This window comes from Phycodurus eques, chromosome 13, assembly GCF_024500275.1.
Source record: "Phycodurus eques isolate BA_2022a chromosome 13, UOR_Pequ_1.1, whole genome shotgun sequence".
In the NCBI taxonomy this organism is placed as follows: Eukaryota; Metazoa; Chordata; class Actinopteri; order Syngnathiformes; family Syngnathidae; genus Phycodurus; species Phycodurus eques.
In genome coordinates, this window is record NC_084537.1 from 24,193,208 (window position 1) to 24,217,858 (window position 24,651).

Genomic DNA, 24,651 nt, shown 5'->3' on the forward strand with positions numbered 1-24,651 from the left:
AAGGCTATTCTAATGGCCATAGCTTACAGCTAGTTAAAACCTCAGATACACCCAAAAATTACAACGCAGTATTACAGTAAATAAACTACAAATGCATGATTACTTGATCAGACCATGGGTCACCCACACTTCTGCATGCAGCAGGTGGTCCCAAAAGTAACCCACGGGCCTGTTCTAGAAATAGCTCACTTTTGATGGGACACTGTGATTTACTAGGAAGTGATCATTCGAAAATGGAAACAAACCAAATGATGTGGGCGTTTCACTTTTTGAATTGCATAACTACTGAAATGAACTTTTCCATGATATTCTAATTTATTAGGGCGCTGCTGTTGTATGAATAAAAACAACACAAGACATGTCATCGCCATTGACAAAATGTATTTCCAGTGTTTCCGGAGTCTGTGCACTCCTCTCCCAATCATACGGAACGCAGCATTTGTATGGTTTGCGCTTCCACATACGCTGTACCATCATCATCATCATCCCACAATGACTGTACGGAATCCTGCGACGTAGGATGGAAATGCGAAGTAAAGCAGCTAAAACGTGGCATCCGTATGTACATTTAAGTTACGTATTTTACAGTGAATATTTAAAATTCAAGTTGTTAAAGAAAAAAATTAAAACCAACTGTGGAAACAAAGTAGAAAATGTGTTAAGACCAGAGTGGAATGCCTCAGGAATGGAAGATCGGCATTATTCTTAGAGAACCTGTAGAACGACAGTCAACAATGGAAAAGGTCATTCACAGTACTGTATAACAAGACAATATGGCACCCTTAACATTTCATTGTCAGGCACTTCCTAAGTTTTTTTTTTTTCTCTCAATTTCATTATCCATTTTCTGCTCCCAACTTTTTGTTTCATTTTGTTCACTGCTCTTTCGAACCACAAAGAAGTGTATTATTTAACGTGTGCATACTGCAAGTCCACTGTCTTCTGGTCAGCGTTGTACCTTTGGAAAAGCCTCTTTGACACAGCAAAGAGCTCGTCAGCAGTCCTTGCGCACGTCGTACCGAAAATGCGATTCAAGTACACACAGAGCACGTACGTACATTTTAGCATGAACACAAGCGTCTCAAACTTTTAGTCGGCGTTACGGTGAGCACATCTGTCTGTACATTCTTCATTTGGTTACTGGTTCACATATACTATCACTTTTATTTGCACAAAAATAACTCATCTGCAAAAACTATAAATCTATACCTTTTCTAATCTTTCTTAAAATCTAATCCTTCATTCATGTGTCACTGTGCTTGGCAAGTCTTCAGTGTGGCAGATATTTGCGTAAGGAGGGAGGAAGTCCTGCGCCTGGTCCGTCCCCACATCGGTTATTATTAAAAAAATAGATGTATAAACCGTATTTGTTCCATGCCTTAAACACAAGGTCCACAGCTATTGTCTCACACGCACTTCACATGACAATACGTTACGCGTACAACATGCTCATTCACCAACATCACACAGACTTGAACGACCAAAGTACAAACAAACAGACTCACAGGTACTGATAGAAGCGCGAGTGGACCACCTGGGAACTCGCCAGTTTGTGCGGGTGCGCCGTGGCCGACAAGCTCAGACTCTTAGCCTGCGGCGCGCCGCCGTTCAAAGCCTCGGCAGCGCGATGCGAGAGTTCCGAGGAGCTGTGAGGACCGCTGCCTAGGCACAGCGCCCCCTGCTGCTCAGCCAGGTCCAGGCTCACCTCGGGATTGCTGGCGCGATGGCGTTCGCGTGCGATCCAGTCGCCAATGGAGAAGTCCTGGGAGCTGCATTTGGGTCTCAGGCGGTCCACGGCCGACAGCTCAGAGCGGGAGCCCGAGCAGAGGGCCTGATGCGGCCAGTCGCCCAGAACCGCCAGCTCGGCAAAGTCCCTCTGCCCGCCCATGGTGTGTCTGCGCCGGATGTTGTTCTTCTTACTGCGGCCCTCGACGCTCCGCTGGCTGCCCACGCCGAACATGTCGTCCACTGACACGCGCAGACGCACTTTCAGCCGGTCAGTGATCTTCAGTTTCCACGCCGGCTCCGCCTTATCCAGCTCACCGCGGGACGACGAGCTGAGGCTGCCGGTGGAGCGACCCTTGCCTGAAACCAGCGACAGTCTGTTGGAATCTTTGTCGGCGCGAGGGCCATCCAGCGAGGACTCGCTGTCGGTCTTCTGTCGAGCGGCTTTCTTTCTGGAGAGCGTGTCGCAGTCGATGAGCCTGTGGGAGGCCAACGGTCGCGGGGCCTCCTGCGGGGCTCGGCGGTCGGCCGACGCCGCGGCGAAGACGGAAATGTCGCTTTCGCTGTCTGTCTCGGCGGGCCGGCCCTCGCTGAAGAGCTCGCTCCGCTCGTCGTCGGCGTCGTCGTCCCCTCCCCTGCTCTCCGCCACGGAGCGCACTTCCGGACTCAGGGTGTTGAGCTCGCCGCCGGTCATGAAGGTCATGGACGACGTGGTGGAGTAGTCGGAGGTGATGGAGCACACTTCGGCTGCTGGCCCGCCGGCGCCCGCATCCTGTCCCAGGGGCGCCGTCCTGCAGCGTCTGGTTCTTGGTGCGGAGGCCCGGGAGCTGGTGCTGTTCATTGTACCGAGGTCGGACACCGTGTCGTCGTAGTTGGAGGGCGGGTCCGACAGCGAGGCCTGGTGTGCGACCGCTGCCGCCGCGTGGCCGTTGAAGCTCGGGGAGGGGGGGGGTGACGCGAACGGAGAACCGGCGAGACGTGAGGAGGCTCTGAGTTCGGGAGGCACCTCGGTCTCGTCGGCTTTGTCGAGCTGTTCCTCAGAGCTGTTTCTCGGCTGCTCTGTCTCGCTGGTGCCCTCCTCCCTCTCATCCTCCTCAGTGCGACTCGCTGGAGACCAAGGAGACTGCTGCTGGCTCTCTCCCAGGATCTCCTTCCTGGGGAAAGCGTCCAGGTCGTCATCCGAACTGCTGGGCTGCGCTTTGTCTTTGGACTTCTTGCGCTTGCGGCTGACGAAAAAGGAAGAGCGCAGCATCTCTTTGCTACACTGATCCTTCCCAGACCCCCAGAGGCTCTGTGGAAAAGAAAACAAACAAACCACACCATCAAGTGATTGAACCAGGGCGAGAATTAACAACTTGCGAGAAAGACAACAAAAAGAGGACATCACCTTTGATTTGGAGGAGTCACTACATGCTGAATCTGCATCAACAAGGAGAGAATCATTAGTAGTCTGCCAGCAGTGGGCTTGCGAAAGCCAGTCAATTAGATAAAGACAAGCAAGAAAAAAAGGAGCAGATTGATGGCTTGCTGATATCATCACTGACAGACATGAGCATTAAGGAGCGCAGCTGGATGGAAGCAAGATGACTCACTTGACAAGGACAAGTAACCACACTAAGTAAGCGGTTTGTGGGCACGAGGAAGAGGAGGTGGCAGAAAACCAAGCCTGAAATGACAGAGAAGCGCAGAGAGAGACGGAGAGAAGGGGGAGAGATGAAGCCCCCGGCGGTTCAAACAAAGACGGACACAAGCGGCTCATGCTCGGGCAACGGTGGAGGCAGCGACGGCACATCACGGACACAAACGTCAGTCAGGGAGCATCACGTTTTGCCATCGACCAGCTGGAGGCATTTCCCCCTACTCAAAAGGCGGCACAGAGCGGCGGGCGTGATGCGCTTGCATTGACTTAAGGCCTGAGCTGAACAGATCAGTGAGTGTGCGTCGCTGGCAACCCTTCACATTACATCTGTGTCCAAACGACACTACTTCCTGTTCTCTTCCTTTAACATGCACCCTGTTATTTGCAAAAAAAAACAAAAAACAGACTTCTACAGTATTTTGGCGAGCAAAGCACAACCCCCCCCCAGGAGCTAAGTTCTGTACTTGGAATGATTTTTTTCACCCAATAACTCATCTTCTCTGGGTCCTGCGAAAAAGGCAAATATTCTGTTAACATTCTGATTTGCTTATTTTGTGGCGTCTCTGCGTAAAAGAGGCTCAAGCGACTGTCCCAAGATTACGAATAGATACAAAGGAATTTCTAGAGCAAAATTAATCTCTAATCTAAGTGACGTTTTGATCATTTCACATTTTTACGTTAGCAAAGGTGCATTGGTGTGCATGACCATTATCTTTCATTCACTTGGGCAACTCGTCTCTTGTATACATCAGTAGTTCGAGGGCCATCAGAGAGGTCAAAAGGGAACTGTCTATCACAGCCAAGTATAGCCATCAGTTTCTGGTTGTGACTTGAGTCAAGTTCCTTTACAGAGTTCCTCAAATGGATCTCGCGCCGCTGAAAACATTCTTGGGTGGGCTCGATGGTCTATTTACAGTTCAGACAAAGTCAAGCGTTCTAGTGTGCATCAAAGGATGAGCATGTGTCAGCCTGTTGCTGATCTAATAACAAAATATAAAAACAAAAGACAATGAAAAAGCACCAAGCCAGACCACAACATTCACAAAATCAAATCAAAATGACCTCCTGCTTGGGGTCCCATCCACAAATACGATGGTATCAACAAGCTGCAATTCAGTATGTGTTCGTTTGTTTGTGATTGCATGTGTGCCTGAAAGTATCCAGCTCAGTCCCAGCACTATGCCCCCACTCCCCCCAGACATCATGACAGATTATGCCACATGACCGGAGCGAACCTGAAGTTGACCGTACCATGCTACTTGTCCTTGCGATCAGCTTTAGAGACAAGAGACAGCAAAAGGGCTTTGAGAGAACGTAGGGCAGCATTGCGCTGTATCCCCTCAATGCAGGGTATTTGCTTTGAATGTGAGACGTGCACATCACAAGGAAAATGACAAACATCGACTTCTCTTTCTTTCTTTTTTCTCTCTTTTCCTCCTTTTCGCCCCCAATTTAAAAGAGCTGCGGGTTTCTGCAGACTAGGCAGCTACACTGGGCACAACACTCGTCCTTCTTCCTACAGTCCCAGCTGTCCACCACTGACAAAACAGAGTCCATCAGTGACATCATCGAGTGATAGACGCCGCCCACTTGGCCTGTGTCAAGATGGGGTCATGTGTGAGTGCTGGACAAGGTTATAAGGGAGAGAAACAACACACTACACACAGAAGGGTTAAAAAAAAAAAAAAACTTCCATCCGTTTGTTGTTAAGTTTGATTTTCTTTCTGGGAAAGAACATGCCGGCTATGTGAGACGAGGAGGAAGGGAAGAAAAGAACTGAAAGAAAAGGAGTCGTCGCCTCAACACAGGTAAAGCACAGGTAAAGGAAAAAATGGCTTGGGTGAGAGGAAAAGAAAGTAAAAGCAAAGAAACTAACAAAAATAACTTGGACAATTGGAGCTATAACAATGAAACTCAATAAAAATGCTTACGGTCAAACCACATGTAATAAAACTGTCTCAGCCAAAGCATGTAAAAAAAAAAAAACTAACAGTCATTAGGGTTAATATTTAGTACATCAATAAATATGTGCGCTTCAATAGAATAGCAATGGATCAGACTTTGCTAGCTTGGACAAATATTTGCTGTGGTGATGTGTGCGAGTCCGACGCTGAGAGAGACATCTCAGCGGCTTACCTGAGACTTCGCCCGGCGACACCGCAGTCCGTCCGATGTTGGAGAGCAGGTGGTCGATGTTGGGCACAGGCTGAGACTGCACTGTGCTTTCCTGCTCCGCCGTCGTCTGCAAGAAGGAGGAAGGAAAATATGAGGCCGCGACCACTGGATAAAAGCTACTAACAAACGGAAGTCCACATACAACAGGATCTTCATCGCAGTCTTCAGTGAAGAACCAGTCATACTGTTGGATCAGGTTCTCAACTATCTTGCACTGGTCAGGCATGTGGTTGACCATGTTTGTCATGTTGTCCTCGGAGGTTCGGACCAGCGTCGGGCCAAACACAATGGCCAGATTTCGAGGTTCCATCTAAACAGACAAAGTTGAGACAAATGATATTTGTTTCCAAGGGGAAAGCAGATGTATTAAATATGCGTGATGACAGCAACGCTTCATGCCACACCTTGTTTTTCTCACAGTTGTCAGACACCCTCTTGAGGTGAGCACAGAGAAATTTTAGGGTTTCATAGTGGTGATCAGGCAGTTCCTGGATCTGAGGGAAAGAGGAGAGTTGCAGTGTTCCAACTGTTCCTCTGAACAATCACGTTTGACAAAAGTTGTGTGCAAATTGGTGCCAAGATTCCTGACCAGCTTCTTCAGCTCCTTAAGTCTCTCAACGGAGTTCTCTGTTCTGTTGGCTTCAATAAAGTCAGCATACTTCTCTGTTGAGCAGACCCAGAAAAGTCTTACAGCACATGCAGTTTTAAACAGAAGATTCCAAAAGAATAGCTTTTTGACAATGTCTTTTTCACTGCACCTAAAAGAGTCTTACCATTTGTAAACAGGGGTTCGGGTAGTTTCCGGAAAAAAGACTTGAGTAAACTACTGATGACATTAAGATCTCTCCATTTCTGTGGAGAAGTGCAAGATTGTAAGTGTGCTCGGTAAAAAACGGACTTGAAGCAGAGAGCGTAATTAAAGGTGCAGCCACTCACATCTTCTTGGACGTCGATGTCAGCAATGCCTTTAGTGTTGAGTTCCTCCTGCATGTTAGAGATGGCGGCGTTGTTTCCAGGAACTCTGTAGATCCCCGTGTACTCCAAGCCTCTGTCCTCCACCACATTACAACACACCTCCACGATCAGGGGAACAAACTAGGACACAACATCATCATATCATTAAGTCCAACCAAAAAACAAAACACAAGGCCTGAAGTGGAGTACACACATAACTAACAATCGGGCCAACTTTTAGTATTTTCCTTCTTTGTGATCAAAGTCATCAAAAGGCCAATTCTCGGAAGTCTCTGAAAGATTATTCTGAGCGATTATCCTGTGGTGTCGGGTGTGTTAAGAGTGATCGTTCCTCCCGAGTACAGTAATCCCCCGCATATTCACGTTTTTCTCTGTGGAACCTATCCCCAGCTATTCGCTGATACTGCATACTCACCTATTCAGTTTTTGTGCTTTCTCTCGAAAATGCCACAAGATGGTGCCAGAGCCTTGCCTAATAGATAAGTAGTACATTGGTGTCAAGGAATCTATGTTGAAGCGAGTCACCTTGACTGAAACTCTGTAGCTTTGCTCTGAATGGCGGGAAGGATCAAAATTTATCCTGGGTTGCTAGCAGAAGATGTTACGAGAGTCTTTGCCACATGTGCATTTATACGCACACTTGCGGCGCTTTTTTTCCAAATGTAAGCTATTTGTTTTTAAGGGTAATATAAGATGACTGGAATTATAATAAATTATTTTGGGAACGTAGTTTGTGGTATAGTTGTATACTCCTAGTTTATATTATGAATCTTGGCAAATTCTAAACATTTTTAGTGGATCGCCATTTCCGATTTTTCACGAGTTGCGGCAAGGCTTAGTCTCTAGTAGAGGCTGACTGACACGGGTGTGGATGTTGACTCCCCCTCGCTCCCGCTCCCACAGAGGTTGATCCCACTCCCAAGTATTTCAAAAGCAAATCCTCTACCTCCCACTCACAACGATCCCTTCCAATCCTGAGTGTTTAAAAAAAAATTTAAATAAAAAATAATAGATAAAAATCCTGCCAAATCCTGAGTGTTTGAAAACAAAAAATCCCACCCAGTCCCATGTTTTTGAAAAAACAAAATCCCACTCCCACAGAGATTGATCCCAATCCCTTGGGATACAATTTGCAGTATGTCTGCTTTAGTCAACATAATAAATAAACTGAATTACCAGAATGATCAAGAAACAAAAAATAAGTTTAACAAAAGCTGTTTTAGTCCCTTAGTTTACCAATGTTAAGATCGATGCTGAGGGTAAATGTTCAAATATTGTTTTGATAAAGAATTAAAATAAAACTGCATCATGGTTTCACCCTTGGCATGGTTTCCACCCCCGTCAACTCTTGCCATCATGCTTTCCATGCCTGTCCATTCCCAGTGACTTTGTTTTCATAGTTTCCGCTCCGGCCCGCCCCTGATGGCCTTCGCTCCCGCTCCTGCCCAATCCCGTGTTTGATGGTGTAATTCACTCCCATCCCGCGAGAATCCCAAAAAAATGTCAACCTCTAGTCCTCATCCCCCACAAATACCCGAGGGGTTACTTTAGTCTCTAGACATACTTAGCAGGGGACTGTCTTTTGCTCATGGTCTGATGCTGCAAACCCAAGCCAATTCCAAATTGCTGACTACTACTAACTACCGGTATAGTGTAAGCAGTGTTAGTCAGCGAAGACATGGCTTTGAACTATGGAAGCCGCTAAGAAGGGAAAAAAAGAAAAGGAAAAAAAAAAAATCATCCTGACCCAAAAACCTGAATGCATCGCTAAAATCAATGGATCCCCCAGCCCCATGATCTAGTGAGACTTTCATGTAGTATAAAGCTCTGACACACCCTATTGCTCTGTGCGGGTGGACAGTCATCCAGCCGCACTCCAAATGTGACGCCAGCCGGTGTCTTCTTTTCGAATGGTTTTCTCATGATCCCCGGGATGCCAATTTTCCATGCACCTCTGTCCCTCGGTGGACTAGCCTCATCTGAATAATAAGACAGTATTTGTTACGATGTCCTCCAGCAAGTGATGGGACAACGTGTAAACATCAGCTTTTACTATACTGTACCTCTCAGTGCCCTCCGCTCTTCTGATTTGGGGGAATGGGGGCTGTGGCTCTTGCTGTCGGTCTTCCCTCCCAAAAAGGCTTGTTTGATGCTCAAGGACTGACGGGAGGTTTTGGGCGAAGGTTCAGACCTACTGCTGGGCGCGCTGATGAGTAGAGAATGCAAAAGATGAGCTTGATATTTGAGAATGTTTGGCTAAGTAGCAATAATTGGAGCCTGCAGACCTCATCATGTTGTATTCTTTGATCTTTCGACTGATCAAATCCTGACTTGTTACCGTAGCATTCTGAAAAGGTGTAAAAGGCACACACTTTTTGCCATTTTGTTTAGAGATCATAGTAACAACAAAATGACATTTAGATTCATTAACAGCGGACTTTGGCAACACGCACTCACCTCTTCATCTGGATTACTGTTTTCCTGAATGACTCGAATCCAGGTCAACATGTCTTCCCTCCCTTCAGCCTGGAACAAGTACTCGCAATCGGAGGTTGTCAGACGCAGCACATTCTTGCGCCGTGTGTCGCTATAGGAGATGTCAATCAGGCATGCCTTAATGCTGATTCGTAGCGGCTCCTCGTCGGGCAGCGTGGTGACGTGCGATAGCGCATCTTTCCTGTCCCTGAAGAGGGTTAGTGTGTGACCTTGTAGAACTGCATACATCTGCTTCCATGACTTCATCCCTCCACTAACACGCTACAGAGAGGAGACATGGCACACATGTTAAGCCCATCAAAACAACTACGGCATATGTAGCATTTTTCTTCCTTCTACCCAAAACACAACTACCCAGGAATACCTTATTTTTATCGGTACAAAGCTGCCTAAAGTTGAGCAACCCTTCCTTGGAAGAGTCAGAAAAGATATCTGCAGAGGAATCCCTATTAGATCCAGAGTCCCCGGACGATTTATGCCCATCCAGTGCCTGTAACAAAGACATGGAAGTGCATCAAAAGTATGCAGTTTGTAAAGGACGAAGGTATATCACTGCTCGTCTCCAATGATAAAAAACCTCATGCACCATGCCCATTACTACACGTCATTAAATTGATGTTATCCATGATGGCGATGGTAACTCACCTTTCTCAGGCCTCTGAGACTTGGCATATGCCTACTAGAAGATCGTCTGAAAAAAGAACAGATAAAGGATTGAAAAGGAGAATGAGCACAAGATCACATTAATGCATAATAACATAATGCAATAAATTAAAAAAGAGACCAGAGCAGTGACTGGAAATACATTTAAACATACCCTCTCCCGTCTTCTTGGCAATTATCCAGACCTTCATCGTAGGATTTAGACCGCTCAGTTTGACTGGCAGATTCTGACTCCAGCAAAGCACTTCTCAGGGACTCTGGAGCAGAGCATATAAACATCATGACTTGCAAATTAAAGTTATTAGAGGAAATGTACTTGTCACAGTTGCTACCAGATGTCAAAAATTCAATGACCAATGTTCTTATCGTAAAGAATTATGGATTGTCAAGACTGTATTGACATGACCATGGCCCAACCAACCCCAAAGCCTTTTACCTTGGTCATGTGACAGCTGTCGGCGAATGGGAGGACATGGTGAGTCAGGACTAGAAGGACCTGTGGCTATTGATGGTGGGACAGATATGACAGCGGAGGGTGGAATAGGAGCAGCATTCTTGTCAACACTGGGGCTGACGGGCTCATCTATTATGACAAGGGGAAAAAAATATAATAATACAAAATCTGAAGTGAGCGTAAAAAACAAATCGAAAGGCCCGTGTGTGATTTCGTTGCATTCAGCAACAAGGTTGCAAACTGGAAAGAAGCGCAAACCAGTCCCCTGTCCCTCTCTGACCAAGCATGCAAGCACCATCCTACAGCTCTTCAGACATGATTGCAGCTTAACGTGATACATTGCCTGCTAAATGACAGAAACGCTACTAAGTGATATTACTATAATGTCAGGACATGACATTTTGACCGCTTCATTCATATGCGCTAGCATACATGTTAACATATTATGAACACAAAATAAAGTGCATTAAAAACCATTTGTACAATGGTGTGTGTCAAAGTTTACAATTTGTATGAAAGACTAAAGAGGTTCCAAACCTGGAAGCTATTAAAAGTAAAAAGTAAAAAAAAAAGTAAAAGCTAAAGTTACTTTAAAATGCATTGCGTTTCCTTGAATTGCACTCAACACCTGAGAAATCCCAAAACATGGAATTCACAAATATTAAAACGGCAAAAACCAAATCACTGTAGTTTCAAAGCAAAACAATTAGATGTCAAAAAGGTGACCTTTGCCCTTTTTATGTGTAAAATGTCCCCAGCAACTTCAAATCATCGCAAATCAAAACTACAGTTTGTTATGAAAAAAACAAACAAAAAAAGAATTGGAGACATGAACACAACCTGATAAAGAAGTTAGTACTTACAATTATGCCCCACCGCCTCTTGCTCTACAGGTCTGAAACAGCTCAGATTATAAAGCTTCTCCCTGTAGACGCATTTAGAGCTAAATTTAAAGCCACTGTCCCAGATCTAGCCTGTACCAAACTTTGAAACAGGGCAACTAAAAGGAACATCAACGTCAATGCAAGGTTTCCGAGGGGTCAGAATAATTGAGGTGTTCATAACAAATCTCATTTACAAAACAACTCTAGTCTGTACTATTCCAACAAATATTTCAAATAATTTTTTGTGATGGGTATACTTTAAATCTTAGTCGTCATCCAAGTCCACCTTAGTAGTACACAAATCTTATTACACAAATACTACCAATGCGGACCATTAAAACAACTACATGGACCATGTATCACTTAACTATGCAGAATGTGGGTAATGGGCACAAAAGCTGATCAATGTGACTGGGGGCCATTAAACCGACCATTGATGGTGGCCCGGGGTCTGCTCAATCAAGACACTGTTCCCATGGGCGATGGCACCAGTCCCAGAATGACAGTCCTGGCGTATTAGCACTGTCACAGCTTGCTCTGTGTGCACCTGGCCTGTCAAGCCAACTCCACAAGCCAACAATACATGGATCACAGCAAGGTACAACCATTGCTGGCCAATCTCAAGGGTAAATCGATATTAAAAAGATTGGCGGATAAAAAGTAGTACAAAACTTTCGAGGGAAAAAAAGACAAAAAAAAGAAATGAAAAGAAAATGGAAACAAATTGGGGGGGGGGGGGGGGGGGGGGGGGGGGGGGTATCTCCCGATGGGTGCATCCGTGTGTGCAGAACAGAGTGTGCGGGGTGTACTGTATGTGTATATTTTCATTTGTTTTCAGCGATTATCTTCAAACATGTATAACATATTTAAAACCAAATCGATTAAATTACAGGACCTTTAAACATTACCTTGTGATATTGATATCAAAATACATACACTGTCTACAGTATTTGTCTATTTTCACTTCAGCGATTAGCTTCAAACATGTATAATGTATTTAAAACCAAATCGATTAACTTACAGGACCTTTAAACATTTTCTCGTGATCCTGATATAAAAATGCATTTACTGTACAATATGAAAGCTAGCTGGGCAATATAGAATACAGAATTTTACAGTGTGGCCCTGCTGCAAACACAGTGTACATGCCACCAATACCGATTAATGTCAACATTCAAGGATGTTGTCTATATTTCCAAGCATCTCGGCAGAATGAAATTTAGCCAAACCAAAATGCCCTGAAATGAGAGCAATTACACAACTACGTGGTTTGGTAGTCCACAAGCAACATTGATCTATTTTGAATTGTTTCCTATGACAAGCTTTGTTGGTCTGACTCATGTTACCACAGCTGTTGCCATGACAACAAAGAGCTTGCAACTGATTTTGTTTCCTCTTACCGATGAATGGAATAGAATCCAATGACTCATCCAGGTTGCTGGAGCAGGAGGTGTAACGTTCCCCGAGGCGACGTATATGCATCTCCCGACGTGCGTCGTTGGGAAGCCAGCATGCCGCGACGTCGGCAGTGGAATCTGCCCCCTCGTCATCATTCACAGCAAGGATGTAGGAGGGGTGGCGCAGAGGGCTGGGGTTCATTCCAGACGGCGGCTTAGGCCTCATGACGACCCCGGACTCAGAGAGGCTACGTCCAGTCGCCTGGCTTTGAGAATCTTCACGGCTCGGTTTGAGGATGCCAGACCGCTGAGGCATCTGTTTTTGGGTGGAGCATGAAGAGGACCTTTTCCCTACAAAGGTTACATCCCTCTTGGCCTCAACAGGTTGCATGCTTTCAGCTCTCACTCTGTTGTGGCCTTGATGGTTTTTGTGGCCAGAATGGTTTGCATTTTGGTCACCACTTGTTTGCTTCGCAAAATGTGTCTGTCTGTCTAAGAGCATGGGTGGGGAGTGGTTCTGGAGAGAATTGGGTCCTTTAGTGTACATAGAAGGATTGTGTGGCCCCCTCTGGCCACTGTTGTATCCAACAGAAGGCCTGGACAGCACGGCCTGTCTCGGCATAGACTGTCTGCTGGGCCTCATACCATGATCTGCTCCTCGATATCCTCTTCTCTCAATGGGCTGAGCAATCTCTGTTGGGTCAACATAGTCTGTGGAGTGTGACCGTCTTTTATGCATAAGGCCATCTTGAGACATGCTCCTTGGTGGCCAGTTCCTGGCGTGGCTCATCCTTTCGGAACTGATCATGCGGTCCTGGGAGGCACTGCGTGGGGCAACTTGGAAGTGGGGGGGCGGTCCGTGGTAAGAGCGTTCATGGGAAGTACTCCTTCGGCGGATCCCCTTCGGACCCCAGCCCATTTGGGGAATGTGATGTGAAGTTTCAAAACTATTTTGATTGGAAGCTCGCAGGCTATCAAGCCTCTCCTGGATACTACGACTACCATGAGAATGGATTCCTTTGTTGTCAATGTATTCCCTATACGTTTGGTAGGTTCGCCAATCAATATTTCGTTGGGTGGCTGGGTAGTGAGGTGTGGGGCCTCTATATGGAGCAAGTCCTGGCCCGCCGTGATGGACCTCTGTCTTTCGCGGATGAGGATACTGCGCTAATGACGCAGGCCTCCCCCTCACAAATGCAGGTTCCATGTAATCTATTCTATGTGCTGGACCCATACGTCCCATATGCTCAGGTGGAACCACCATTGTCGTCCTCACACTGTCGTTGCGCATGCACACCGCCATCTGACTTTTTGGATATGACTTAGGAGGGAAGGATGGGGGCACAGTGATCTCCTTGCGGTACCCATAGTCGGAAGGTGCTGCTGAGCCCCTGATGCCCGGACCCGCTGAGTCTGTGGCTTGGGCCATGCCCGTAGGCTTACAGTCTACTCTTGGGTAGCATACAGAGGGCGGCTCAGGAATGTGACAGGCATTTCCACTGTAGCTGCTGTGGACACGGAGGTAGGCATCATGGGAGTAGGCCTAGAGACAGAGCAATAAACTTGTGTTAAAATAGACAAGGAGGTGTGTATGATAAGCAACAGTGAGCCACTAGATGCTTAAACAAGTCCAGCGTAACATACTGTAACTGTTACTGGAAACGCATGTGTGTGTGGGAAGGACATGTTGCGGTGCGAGTGAGTGGAGGCATTGGCAGTTCAGGAGTGTCAGTAGTCTTCATCAGCTTTTTAATTTTGAGTTCACATGCAAATATTTTTGATGAAAAAACACCAGCGATAGAGGATTTTTCAAGACAACAAACTATGTGGACACCGGTAGAGGAATTTTCAAGACAACAAACTATGTGGAGACGAATAGACATAACTAGTGTGGCTATTTACCCATGTCAGACTGACAGATTCCTCAGACAGACAGACACCACCAGTTTCTCTCCCTCATTGTGAGAGCTATTTTTAGCCTGATTATGCTCCAAGACCTTTATGAAAATTAAAACTAATCATTTGTATCAGGAATTGTTTGATTACTACAGGCAGATCTTTTCCCTTTATAAACAATGTCTTGGTAGAGGACTAACCTCTGTGTTTCATTCCTAATATACTGTCTGAGCAACAAGCAAAGGGATATGTATCGGTATTGGGACTTTGATCCGGCTGGGGGGGAAAATAAATAAATAAATACTTACATAATGCTGTGTGGGCAACAATCAATGTGTTTGGCTCTCTTCCCCGCCTTTCGCGAGAAAGCATAAACATGCAAGAGAGTTCAGAGGCCACTGGCCCTTATCACAATAATGATGTGACAAGCAGAGTGAAGACTTGACGAGGTTTCACTAAGACGCCTGCGGAAAGTCTTAATCTAACAAGTAACACAGTAAATCGGCCATTTCTACAGTACATCTGAATTGCCAGCTCAGAGCTGCCCAGTGGACAATCAACAGGAGTAACGTAAAGCTGCACACTACACCCTGTAGCCATGATGCTGACATGCATGCCATAATATGCAAAATGTATGCACCACGTTAGTGACAAATAGCTAACTCGTCAGCAGTTTGCTTACCAGATGAGTTGTATCCAGGAAAAAAAGGCTGCCATTCGAGCATGTGAAAACAAGAGCGTTAAGAAATGAAGACAGAAGAGAGAAGGATACCAGCAGTGTGAGAAACATGCGGTCAGAAAAAGATCAGAGTAAAAGACAGACAACATCAAACAGCTAAAAAAAAAAGGCCAAATTTGACAAGCTAAAAAATATTCTCGAGCCACAGCGATACACTGGGAGGGAGAAGCCGCATACGCGAAGTGGAGCGTTGCCGCGTTACGACCTGCCTGTGACAGTCTGTCCTGGGCGAGGCGGCAGGAGCGCGAGCTTGCCTCTCATGTTGCTGTTAGGCATCCACGGTTGCATCCATACTCAACCACATTATTACGCTAACTGGATGAGGTGCCTCCAGTCTACGTCTCCCTCTCCCTCCCTCTTCTGCTGCTGCTCACATGACAGAAGCAGCAGCTGCTGATTATACACTCCGCTCTGATGGTAGAGCTCCCACTCCCAAGCTTTCCCCCTCTCCTCTTTTCCCCCCAGCATCAACCTGTTTCAAAACACAGGGCAGTCAGCTGATTTCATCCACTCGACTCGGCTTATGATCCATTCTTTCTTTTTCTCCCTGTCTCTTGGCATTTCCTTCTCTTCCCAAGCATACAACTACCTCTTTTTTCTGCTCCCAGAATGTAGCCTCTCCCAATATCTTTGCTAAGCAACTGCTGCCTGTCTCCAAGCAGTCCGTGTGTGCTGCCTCCTACAGTGTAATGTCATCCCAATTGTATGTGTGCATATCTTCTGCCTTTAATGGATATTATCTCAAAAGTCTGTCTCACTTCAAAGAGTTACATTTAATGTGGCCACAGGCCACCTGATGTGCAATAGTGTGGCCGGCAGCATGACAACAGAGGCATGCGATACATTGGACTATGGAACCAGAGTAAGGCCATAGGGGAGGGGGTCATACAGGGGAAGGCTCGAGTAGTATCAAGAAATAATATAATGACATCTAGGATCATGCATGGCTTAAGGGACATTGTACAGCTGCAATGATTGTGTCCATGTCTCCAAAAAACATTGCACATGCAAATCATCACTGGAAGTGTACAGGAAATATGTCACTTGGAGCTCAAAATCTCAAATTGTTTCATTCAAGTGTTTAAGAAACATAAGATAGTATTTGTTTTCACAGAATAGTGGCCGTTAATTAGTCGACGGCTGCCTAACCTTGCTTTAAAACCAGATCTCTTGTTGGAAACCCCAAACAAAGTTTAAAACCGTAGCTTGAAAGTGTGAGCGTAATTTGAAACCTTTACCCTGGTGGAACCCTAATTTAGAACCCTACTTTCAAACCCTAACCTGGCTTGAAACCCTAAATTGAAACCTAACCCAGGCTTAACCCTAACCCAACTCTCATTTGAAACCATAACCTTGGCTTGCAACCCTAACCCTTGTTTGAATCACTTATGCAGACTTGAAACCCTAACTCGGACTAGAAACCCTAATTTGAAAACATAGTTTGAAACCCTTACCAAGGATTGAAATACTAATTTGAAAGAATTACCTTGGTTTTAAACCCTGATTTGAAACACACATGCACACACGCACACCTTGTATGAGTATTTAAAGCAAAACAGTGTACAGTACATGTTTCAGTTGTGTTTTGAAAGATGGAATACCTTCTTTTGTAATACATTGGGACAGTGTAATGATTTATTGATTGAATTATCAATAAAGCTATGACGCGGCCAGAGAGAGTACACAGGGGAGATTTCAGGTTAACAGCGATTGGGTTTCATTATATAAACAGGCTGTCAAATACACTGTCAGAAGCGATTCCTTAGCATCCGCACATACTCTAGCACTTAAGAGCTGAGTGCAGCTTCACTTTGCTCTTAATATGCAGAGTGCATATTGTGGCAGCGGCCTGCACTATGAACACAATTCATAGTCATCACAAGCTCACAGCGCTGATTCTTAAGCCCGCACAATTAACAGCTTTGGTGGTGTGCAAAAATTTTACATATAATTATCACTATTTCGGCAGAGTTAAACGGAAAGATATTATTGCATTTACATGAAGGTGAATTGAGCAGTGCTGAAGTAGCGATATATGCCGCTACCTTTCCTTTGGACAGCGAAAATTGGATTCCCAGAGTGCCCATATACACTACTCCCAAGCCCGAATAAAAAATGGGTAGGTTGCGTCTGGATTGCTGACTCAGGAAGGGCATCTGGCATAAAAACTGTGGCAAACAAATCATGCAAGTAACTCACTGTGGCGATCCCAAATGAGAAAAGCCAACAACAATGTGAAAAGACAGGAACGAACGCAACGATCACTACATGTACAGTATATGATGCAAACACGTACACAAACACACCACCATTGCGCCCTCCCTCCTCCAACCATTAGTCACTGTGGCATTGCATTTGAAAGCTCCCACATTGCATGACCTACACAAAGAGTGACATAGTGGAGGGAGACCTGATCACTGTTTGACTTGAACGGAAAACAGGTTCTATAGAATGTAATCTTTAGTAATATTCTATCAAGATTATCTCTGTCAGCAAAATACACAATATTTCAGCATTTCCGAGGAAAGGTATCCTTCCATCCATTTTATATCGCACTTTTCCTCACCATGGTCTTGGGTGAGCCGGAGCCTAGTCCAGCTGACAATGAGTGAAAGGCGGGGTACACCCTGGACAGGTTACCAGCCAATCACGAGGCACTAGAATTCACACATACATTCACACCTATGGAAAATGTTGTCTTAAATTAACTTAACATGCATGTATTTGGGATTTTAGCAGAAGCCGGAGTACACCGAGAAACCCACACAAGCACGGGCAGGACATACAAACGCCACACAAGGCGGGATATGCCTCATGCGGAAAACAATTACGGTAAGCTTCATTCCTTTGGATGTGTATGACTGAACATATTGACAAAGTGTATTTGAGAGAACGTGGTGCATTTCAACGTGACATCTTGCAGACAGAAAAGCTGTTCCATCCCGATTAGAAGGCCTAGATAGAGAACGCTGATGGGATTTTAAGATTCCTGTCCCAGACCAAAACTAGAGCAGCTCTCTGGGACAAGATGAAAGCAAGAGGGTCGCTTTTGTTCCAAAAACAGAACAAATTGTACTTGTGGTAAAGCAAAAAGGTGTAGGAGATGCATACCAGCTGTAGTATGTCCTCATCTTTGGGCATCACACAAAGTTCCAAAAAGTCACCGCTGTGAGGAATAGAAAGTAAAGGCAATTTAAATGAGACCAAAGCCAAGGTGAACCATAATTCATTATTGAATTGGTTATTGCATCTCACCTGTCTTGGATCAAAGATATAACCTCACAGTATGCTTTCCCAATGATACTTGCGCCATTCACCTTCACAATGCGATCACCTAAAGGACATTTAGAGTAAATATTAGCACTTGGTCGATTTTTTTGCTTTGTGTTGCAGGCCAAAGTTTGAGTTAGGAGTGAGCTTGATACACCGCCGGCACTCGAGTGAAGCGGGGGGGGAAAAAAGTCACTGATGCACTTTCAGGCATTTATTGAATGGGACAGTCAAACACATATACAAAATGAAAACACTCGCAAGGAGCATGGCACAGACACACCCCTTAAAAGGCACACATCAACACACAACTGTACAACAGTAAGTCTGCGTGTGGGAGTTTGTTCAATTAAATTTTTAAAAAATATTTTGTTTCTTTACATTCTTTTATTATTATACTTTTATAGTCGTATTTTACCATACAGTGCTTTTGGTCTTGATAAAAAAAAAGTTAAAACAAACAATTATAATTTCGGCTCGCTAACTATGCCGGTTGTACTTTCTCTCACACAGTGTACACATTATTCGTAGCAAATAAATTGAGACATGCATCATGTATTTCAGTTGCCTTTGTTTATTTTTGCTGTCAATTGGATTAGCCCTCCGTATGGCTCCTAAGCAAGAGAAAAGTGCAGGTGATTGTGCAACAACGCCCTGGAAAGTGCTGCAGTTCTGGCGGCGCCTGGGGAGCTTTTGCTTGCAAGGCTGGGTGCATGCTGGCATGTATTGTTTTTATTGAAATAATTATTTTAAATGATGAATTAAGTTTGTGACTCGGGGTTCCACTGTATAGATAGGTCCTACCTGTACAGAGGCCAGCTCCATGTGCAGGACCGCCCTCCTTGACTTGCTTCACGAAAATAGTGTCCATCGGCTCGAGCCTGTTCCGCTGTCTCCCTACCAAACGAGTAAAAGAAACAACAACAAAAAAACTAAGTGTACACATTACATTTATCTGGTGGTTTTTCATAATCACTCAGGCTGTAACAGAAAGAGGAACAAGAAAATTTGGCAGTGAACAGCAGGCATTTACTTTAAGTAAGAAGAGAGATAGGTTGCATGTGAGAACAAGAGAAAGTGGGTTTAATCTCAACATTCTGAGAACTAAATGAACATTGGGAAAGCAAAAAAATAATAATTCTCAGACCAGTACTTGGCCCACATTACATATACTGTATGGCAGGTTTTAACAGAACGTTGGAGGGATGGGAGGCAGCACCTCAATAGAGGGAAATTGTGTGGGCTCTAGCTAGGTGGATAAAAGCTGGTAACGCGAGGAAAACCAGTTTGCTCGGCCAGTCCTTGTTTCCTAGCAGCTGCCCAGAAGAGAGGGGGACAAGAAGGATGAGTGTGAGAGAAAGGAAACAGAAGTAGGTGGAGTGACAGTGGGCTCAGCTGCACTACTCCCACTCTTTTCTTTCTCTCGCCGGTGTCCAGTGTCAAAGAGTTGCTCGTAGTTAACATTCTGGTAGTGAGTCAGCACACCATGGCACACTAACTAGAGTGGAATGGTTGCCAGAATGAGAAGAGGAACACTCATTCTTATTTAATTACAAAGTGTTGTTTTACGCAGAAAATAAGAACTAAATATGCCATTTTAAATTTCTGGAAATGGTGAGAGACGTGTGTGCCTACAGTTGTCCTTTCTTCTCTTCCCCAGAATCTTACTCATGCACTCGCTCATTGTGGGGCCTCGCGTTATGTAATGTACTGCAATCAGGCACACTCCCTCTAGTGGAATACTAGGACACTTCATTTTTTTTAAGGGGAGAGTCTTGTCATTTAAAGGCACTGTCTAGATTTCTACATTAACATTCACCATTCATCAGAATGAGGACAGTAGGTTAATGAGGGTTTCTGTAAGCTGTGCACTACATTTACCATCATTCTACTGGGCACCAGTGGCCAACAGAAACAGTGAGTTCACAGAGAGCAAACATTGTCTAAATTAACCATATGTGTTACAGAATGAATAGTCTAGAATTAATAGAATACAATAGAAAACTCAAGGTGCCCAATTGATGAAAGTCTCACTGTAAATTCATTTGATTTGGCATGTATCAATACATGGAAAAGGATGACGCGCTGTGGCGACCCCTAAAGGGACAAGCCGAAAGGAAAAGAAGAAGAAATGATATACCACTTGATGAATGTAACTTGAGGGAGTGAGGTTGTACTCCACCATAGTGAGAACGGAAAATCATCTACGCCACGCTGGACGACTGGTTAGCACATCTGCCTCACAGTTCTGATCCCAAATGCCAGCCTCGCCTGTATGGCGTTTGCATGTTCTCCCCGTGTCTGCGTGGGTTTTCTCTGGGCACTCCGGTTTCCGCCCACATCCCATTGATTGAAGACTCTAAATTGCCCGTAGGTGTGAGTGGTTGTTTGTTTATACGTTCCCTGCGATTGGCTGGCAACCAGTTCAGGGTGTACCCCGGCTCTCGCCCGAAGCTAGCTGGGATAGGCTCCAGCACGCCCATGACCCTTGTGAGGATAAGTGGTGACGAAAATGGATGGATGAAATCACATCATTGCGCTGATCACGTCACATGAAACAAAAAAAGGGACATTCTCTGAATTCATTCATATAAAAAAACTGCACTGAGTATTGCTTTACAGAACTGTTGGTTCGGGACGGTCTCAAAGTTAAACACTAACCATGAAAAGAAAATCTTTGCTGTTTCAAAATAAACGCTATATGAAGATTTAATGGCAGCTGATTGCAGCGTCCACTGGATGTGTACGTGAGACAAGACCAGGGAACATTAGATTGTGAGTGCACCCAAACTTGAACCCAGAGCTGTAACAGAGGAGCTTTGTCTTGAGAAGCTGCAGACTCTAATACAATAAGATAATTGATGGTGGCGTTCAACTGTGCAGGTTTGATGCAAGTGGAGCACATTTATTCATTTGCGCTCTTGTGCAATGTTTGTGTACATGAATTGGATACGATTGGAATATTGAGTGGCCATAAATCGTTTCTATTTCAGTTGTTCTGGTGTCATTATGAGAACCCTCAAATTGCTGTCATTCTGTGAATTGGAGGCTATTTTACGGTCAAATTCTTAGACGGCGGAATCAACTATGAATGCCATGAACTGTTATGTCAGGAAATTACCAACATGCGTCTCTTCTCTCAGTGTTCTTCCATCCCATGGCAACACTGGTTCATCCTTGAGAGAAAACTCAAAGTCTTGAGGAAAGTATCATCAACAGATTAATTGGGTTATATTGTGCGAGACGGCAACAAAGATTACTTCGGATCAGATTTCACTTCCTAAACACGTGAATGATGAATTCCATGAGGGATTGCATTTCCTTGAATCACCTCCAAAGATTACAAACATGATTGGAATCACTAACACCCAGCTGGGAAAATTCCAGGGACAACAAGCTTTTATGATCGCCCAGAAAATGCAAATAAGCTCATTGAATATCACTGGAATCCAAAACCTATATTTAAAAAAAAAAGAAAAAAAATATATATTCTGACACCAGTAACAAGTTTCTATACTATAGTTTAGGACTTGGCGATGTAATTGATATATCTATTTTTTGGGGCTCAGATAAATTTTATTTTATTAAAGAGGGGGGGAACAAAAAAAATACTACTTTTTTCCTTTGGCGGCTTCCGTAGCCTGCAGAGGCGCACTGTCTACACTGATGACATGGCAGCGAATAGAATATATATATATGAATGAATGAGAAGGGTGGAGGGGGAAGAGTGAGGCTACAGGGAGAAGCGTGGGTGGAGGACTTGAAATACTTGGGGGTCAACAGTCCAGAGCAATGGTGAGTGTGGTCAGGAAGTGAAGAAACGGGTCCAAGCGGGTTGGAACGGGTGGAGGAAGGTGTCAGGTGTGTTATGTGACAGAAGAGTCTCTGCTAGGATGAAGGGCAAAGTTTAGAAGGCAGTGGTGAGGCCAGCCATGATGTACGGATGAGAGACAGTGGCACTGAAGAGACAGCAGGAAGCAGAGCTGGAGGTGGTAGAAATGAAGATGTTGATGTTCTCTCTAGGAGTGACCAGGTAGGAGAGGATAAGAAATGAGCTCATCAGAGGGACAGCCAAGTTTAGATGTTTTGGAGACAAAGTTAGACAGAGCACACTTCGATGATTTGGGCAGGTCCAGAGAAGCGAGTGTGAGTATATTGGTAGAGGTTGATGAGGATGGAGTTGCCAGGCAAGAGAGCTTGAGGAAGACCAAAGAGAAGGTTGATAGATGCAGTGAGGGAAGACATGAGGGCAGTTGGTGTTATAGAGGAGGATGCAGGAGATAGGCTTACATGGAAAAGAATGACACGCTGTGGCGACCCCGAACAGGAAAGCACAAAGGATCGATTAAACTCAGAAACCGGATTATCAGAATCAGATCAGAATCATCTTTATTTGCCAAGTATGTCCCAAAAACCCACAAGGAATTTGTCTGCGGTAGTTGGAGCCGCTCTAGTACGACAACAGACAGTCAATTGACAGAGAACACTTTTGAGAAATAAAGACATTGACAAAAACAGTCACTGAGGGATAAAGGGTTGCTAGTTATCTAATAATGCATGTACAAATTGTTGTTTTTTTGACAATTGCGCAAAACGATGCAGAGTCCTCTAGCACTTAGAGCAGTTTGAATGACGAATACAGCAATTTTATTTTAAGGCCAAATTGCCAAGTCAGGCTCTAACTTTTGATAGAAGCTCATTAAAAACTTCAAATCAGAGTATTTTCACTCAACAATTATGGCATGACTTTGATGTGAGGATTTGTTGCTTTAAAACAGAGCAGTATCTATTCACGGAAGAGCAAGGTTCAAACACAAATGCTCCAGTAAAAAGTGAGGCCAGCCCTTTCTGATGGGCTTTCTATGGTGAGGGAGAAAAGCGGCAAGAACAACAAAGTGGAACAATATGAAGAGGTGGGACGCCACAGGACAGTAGCAGATGGTGCTGACCAAACCGTTCGTGCCGCCACAAAGGTCAATGACACGGGGAGCGACATTGTTCTTTGCACACAAGGAAGCTAAAAGAGCCAGAGAGTGGCTAGATTAAGAGTCATTAAACGTCAGAGGCACCGCTCTTACTCCAGCTAGAAACACCTGCATTTGCCTTTCTTTTTTTTCTTTTTTTTTTTTGCTTACCTCTACGCCCAACATCTTCCCCCTATAAAGAAAACAGGAAAAAAACAGCAGTAAATCAAGCAATCAATCAATCATAGATTATTTTGTGAATATGAAGTCATGGAAACCAATTAAATCACAGCCTGACATGTACCAGGAAGTAGTGCGTGGATGACTCCGGCGGGTACACAATGAAGTGCCGTAGGGTAAAGCCAAATCCGTGACAAGTACGACGCAGAAGCACCGTTTTGGGTCTCGGCCAAGAAAATGATTCCTCTTCTCTCGGGTCCAAGCCTCTCCACTCGGCAGAGTCATTCTATAAACAGAGGAAGGTGATGGATGAATAATTTTAATTGATCAGGTGTCCCCTAATTAACTTTTGTACTTAGTATTACAACCCCAATTCCAGTGAAGTTGGGACATTGTGTTAACCATAAATAAAAAAAGAATACAATGATTTGCAAATCATGTTCAACCTATTTTTAGTTGAATACACTACAAAGACAAGATATTTAATGTTCAAACTGATAAACTTTGTTTTTAGCAAATAATCATTAACTTAGAATTTTATGGCTGCAACACGTCCCAAAAAAGATGGGACATGTGGCGTAAAAGACTGAGGAAGTTGAGGAATGCTCATCAAACACGTGTTTGGAACATCCCACAGGTGAACAGGCTAATTGGGAACAGGTGGGTGCCATGATTGGGTAGAAAAGAATTGCTCAGTCATTCACAAGCAAAGATGGGGCGAGTGCGTGAAAAAATAGTCAGTTTAAGGACAATGTTCCTCAACGTACAATTGCAAGGAATTTAGGGATTTCATCATCCACGGTCCATAATATAATCAAAAGGTTCCGAGAATCTGGAGAAATCACTGCATGTAAGCGGCAAGGCCGAAAACCAACATTGAATGGCCGTGACATTCGATCCCTCAGGCACCACTGCATCAAAAACCGACATCAATGTGTAAAGGATATCACCGCATGGGGTCAGGAACACTTCAGAAAACCAATTTCAGTAAATACAGTTTGGTGCTACATCCGTAAGTGCAACTTGAAACTCTACTTGGCAAAGCAAAAGCCATTTATCAACAACACCCAGAAAGGCTGTCGGCTTATCTGGGCCCGGGCTTATCTAAAATGGACTGATGCAAAGTGGAAAAGTGTTCTGTGGTCCGACGAGTCCACATTTCCAATTGTTTTTGGAAATTGTGGACGTCGTGTC

At 44.6% G+C, this 24,651-nt stretch overlaps 1 protein-coding gene across 2 annotated transcripts in view; it reads right to left on the minus strand.

Annotated features, from left to right (window-relative positions):
• Positions 1-238: 238 nt before the first annotated feature.
• The window catches only part of arhgap21b (Rho GTPase activating protein 21b), a 33,644-nt gene continuing 9,231 nt past the window's right edge, over positions 239-24,651 (minus strand). Inside the window, exons 3-24 of one of the 2 annotated variants that reach the window (XM_061694022.1) lie at positions 23,582-23,743; positions 23,449-23,470; positions 19,118-19,210; positions 18,299-18,377; positions 18,155-18,209; positions 12,412-13,951; positions 10,110-10,256; positions 9,828-9,930; positions 9,656-9,701; positions 9,375-9,500; positions 8,972-9,271; positions 8,800-8,861; positions 8,578-8,720; positions 8,351-8,493; positions 6,476-6,634; positions 6,313-6,391; positions 6,129-6,202; positions 5,944-6,033; positions 5,682-5,849; positions 5,501-5,606; positions 3,113-3,144; positions 240-3,016 (exon numbers count right to left, since the gene is read on the minus strand). In XM_061694022.1, the coding sequence (XP_061550006.1) occupies positions 1,502-3,016; positions 3,113-3,144; positions 5,501-5,606; positions 5,682-5,849; positions 5,944-6,033; positions 6,129-6,202; positions 6,313-6,391; positions 6,476-6,634; positions 8,351-8,493; positions 8,578-8,720; positions 8,800-8,861; positions 8,972-9,271; positions 9,375-9,500; positions 9,656-9,701; positions 9,828-9,930; positions 10,110-10,256; positions 12,412-13,951; positions 18,155-18,209; positions 18,299-18,377; positions 19,118-19,210; positions 23,449-23,470; positions 23,582-23,743 (5,244 nt within the window). In that variant the 3' untranslated portion in view covers positions 240-1,501. Of the gene's footprint in view, positions 3,017-3,112; positions 3,145-5,500; positions 5,607-5,681; positions 5,850-5,943; positions 6,034-6,128; positions 6,203-6,312; positions 6,392-6,475; positions 6,635-8,350; positions 8,494-8,577; positions 8,721-8,799; positions 8,862-8,971; positions 9,272-9,374; positions 9,501-9,655; positions 9,702-9,827; positions 9,931-10,109; positions 10,257-12,411; positions 13,952-14,986; positions 15,120-18,154; positions 18,210-18,298; positions 18,378-19,117; positions 19,211-23,448; positions 23,471-23,581; positions 23,744-24,651 lie in introns of those variants that run through there. The other variant, XM_061694024.1, reaches the window with a different exon arrangement.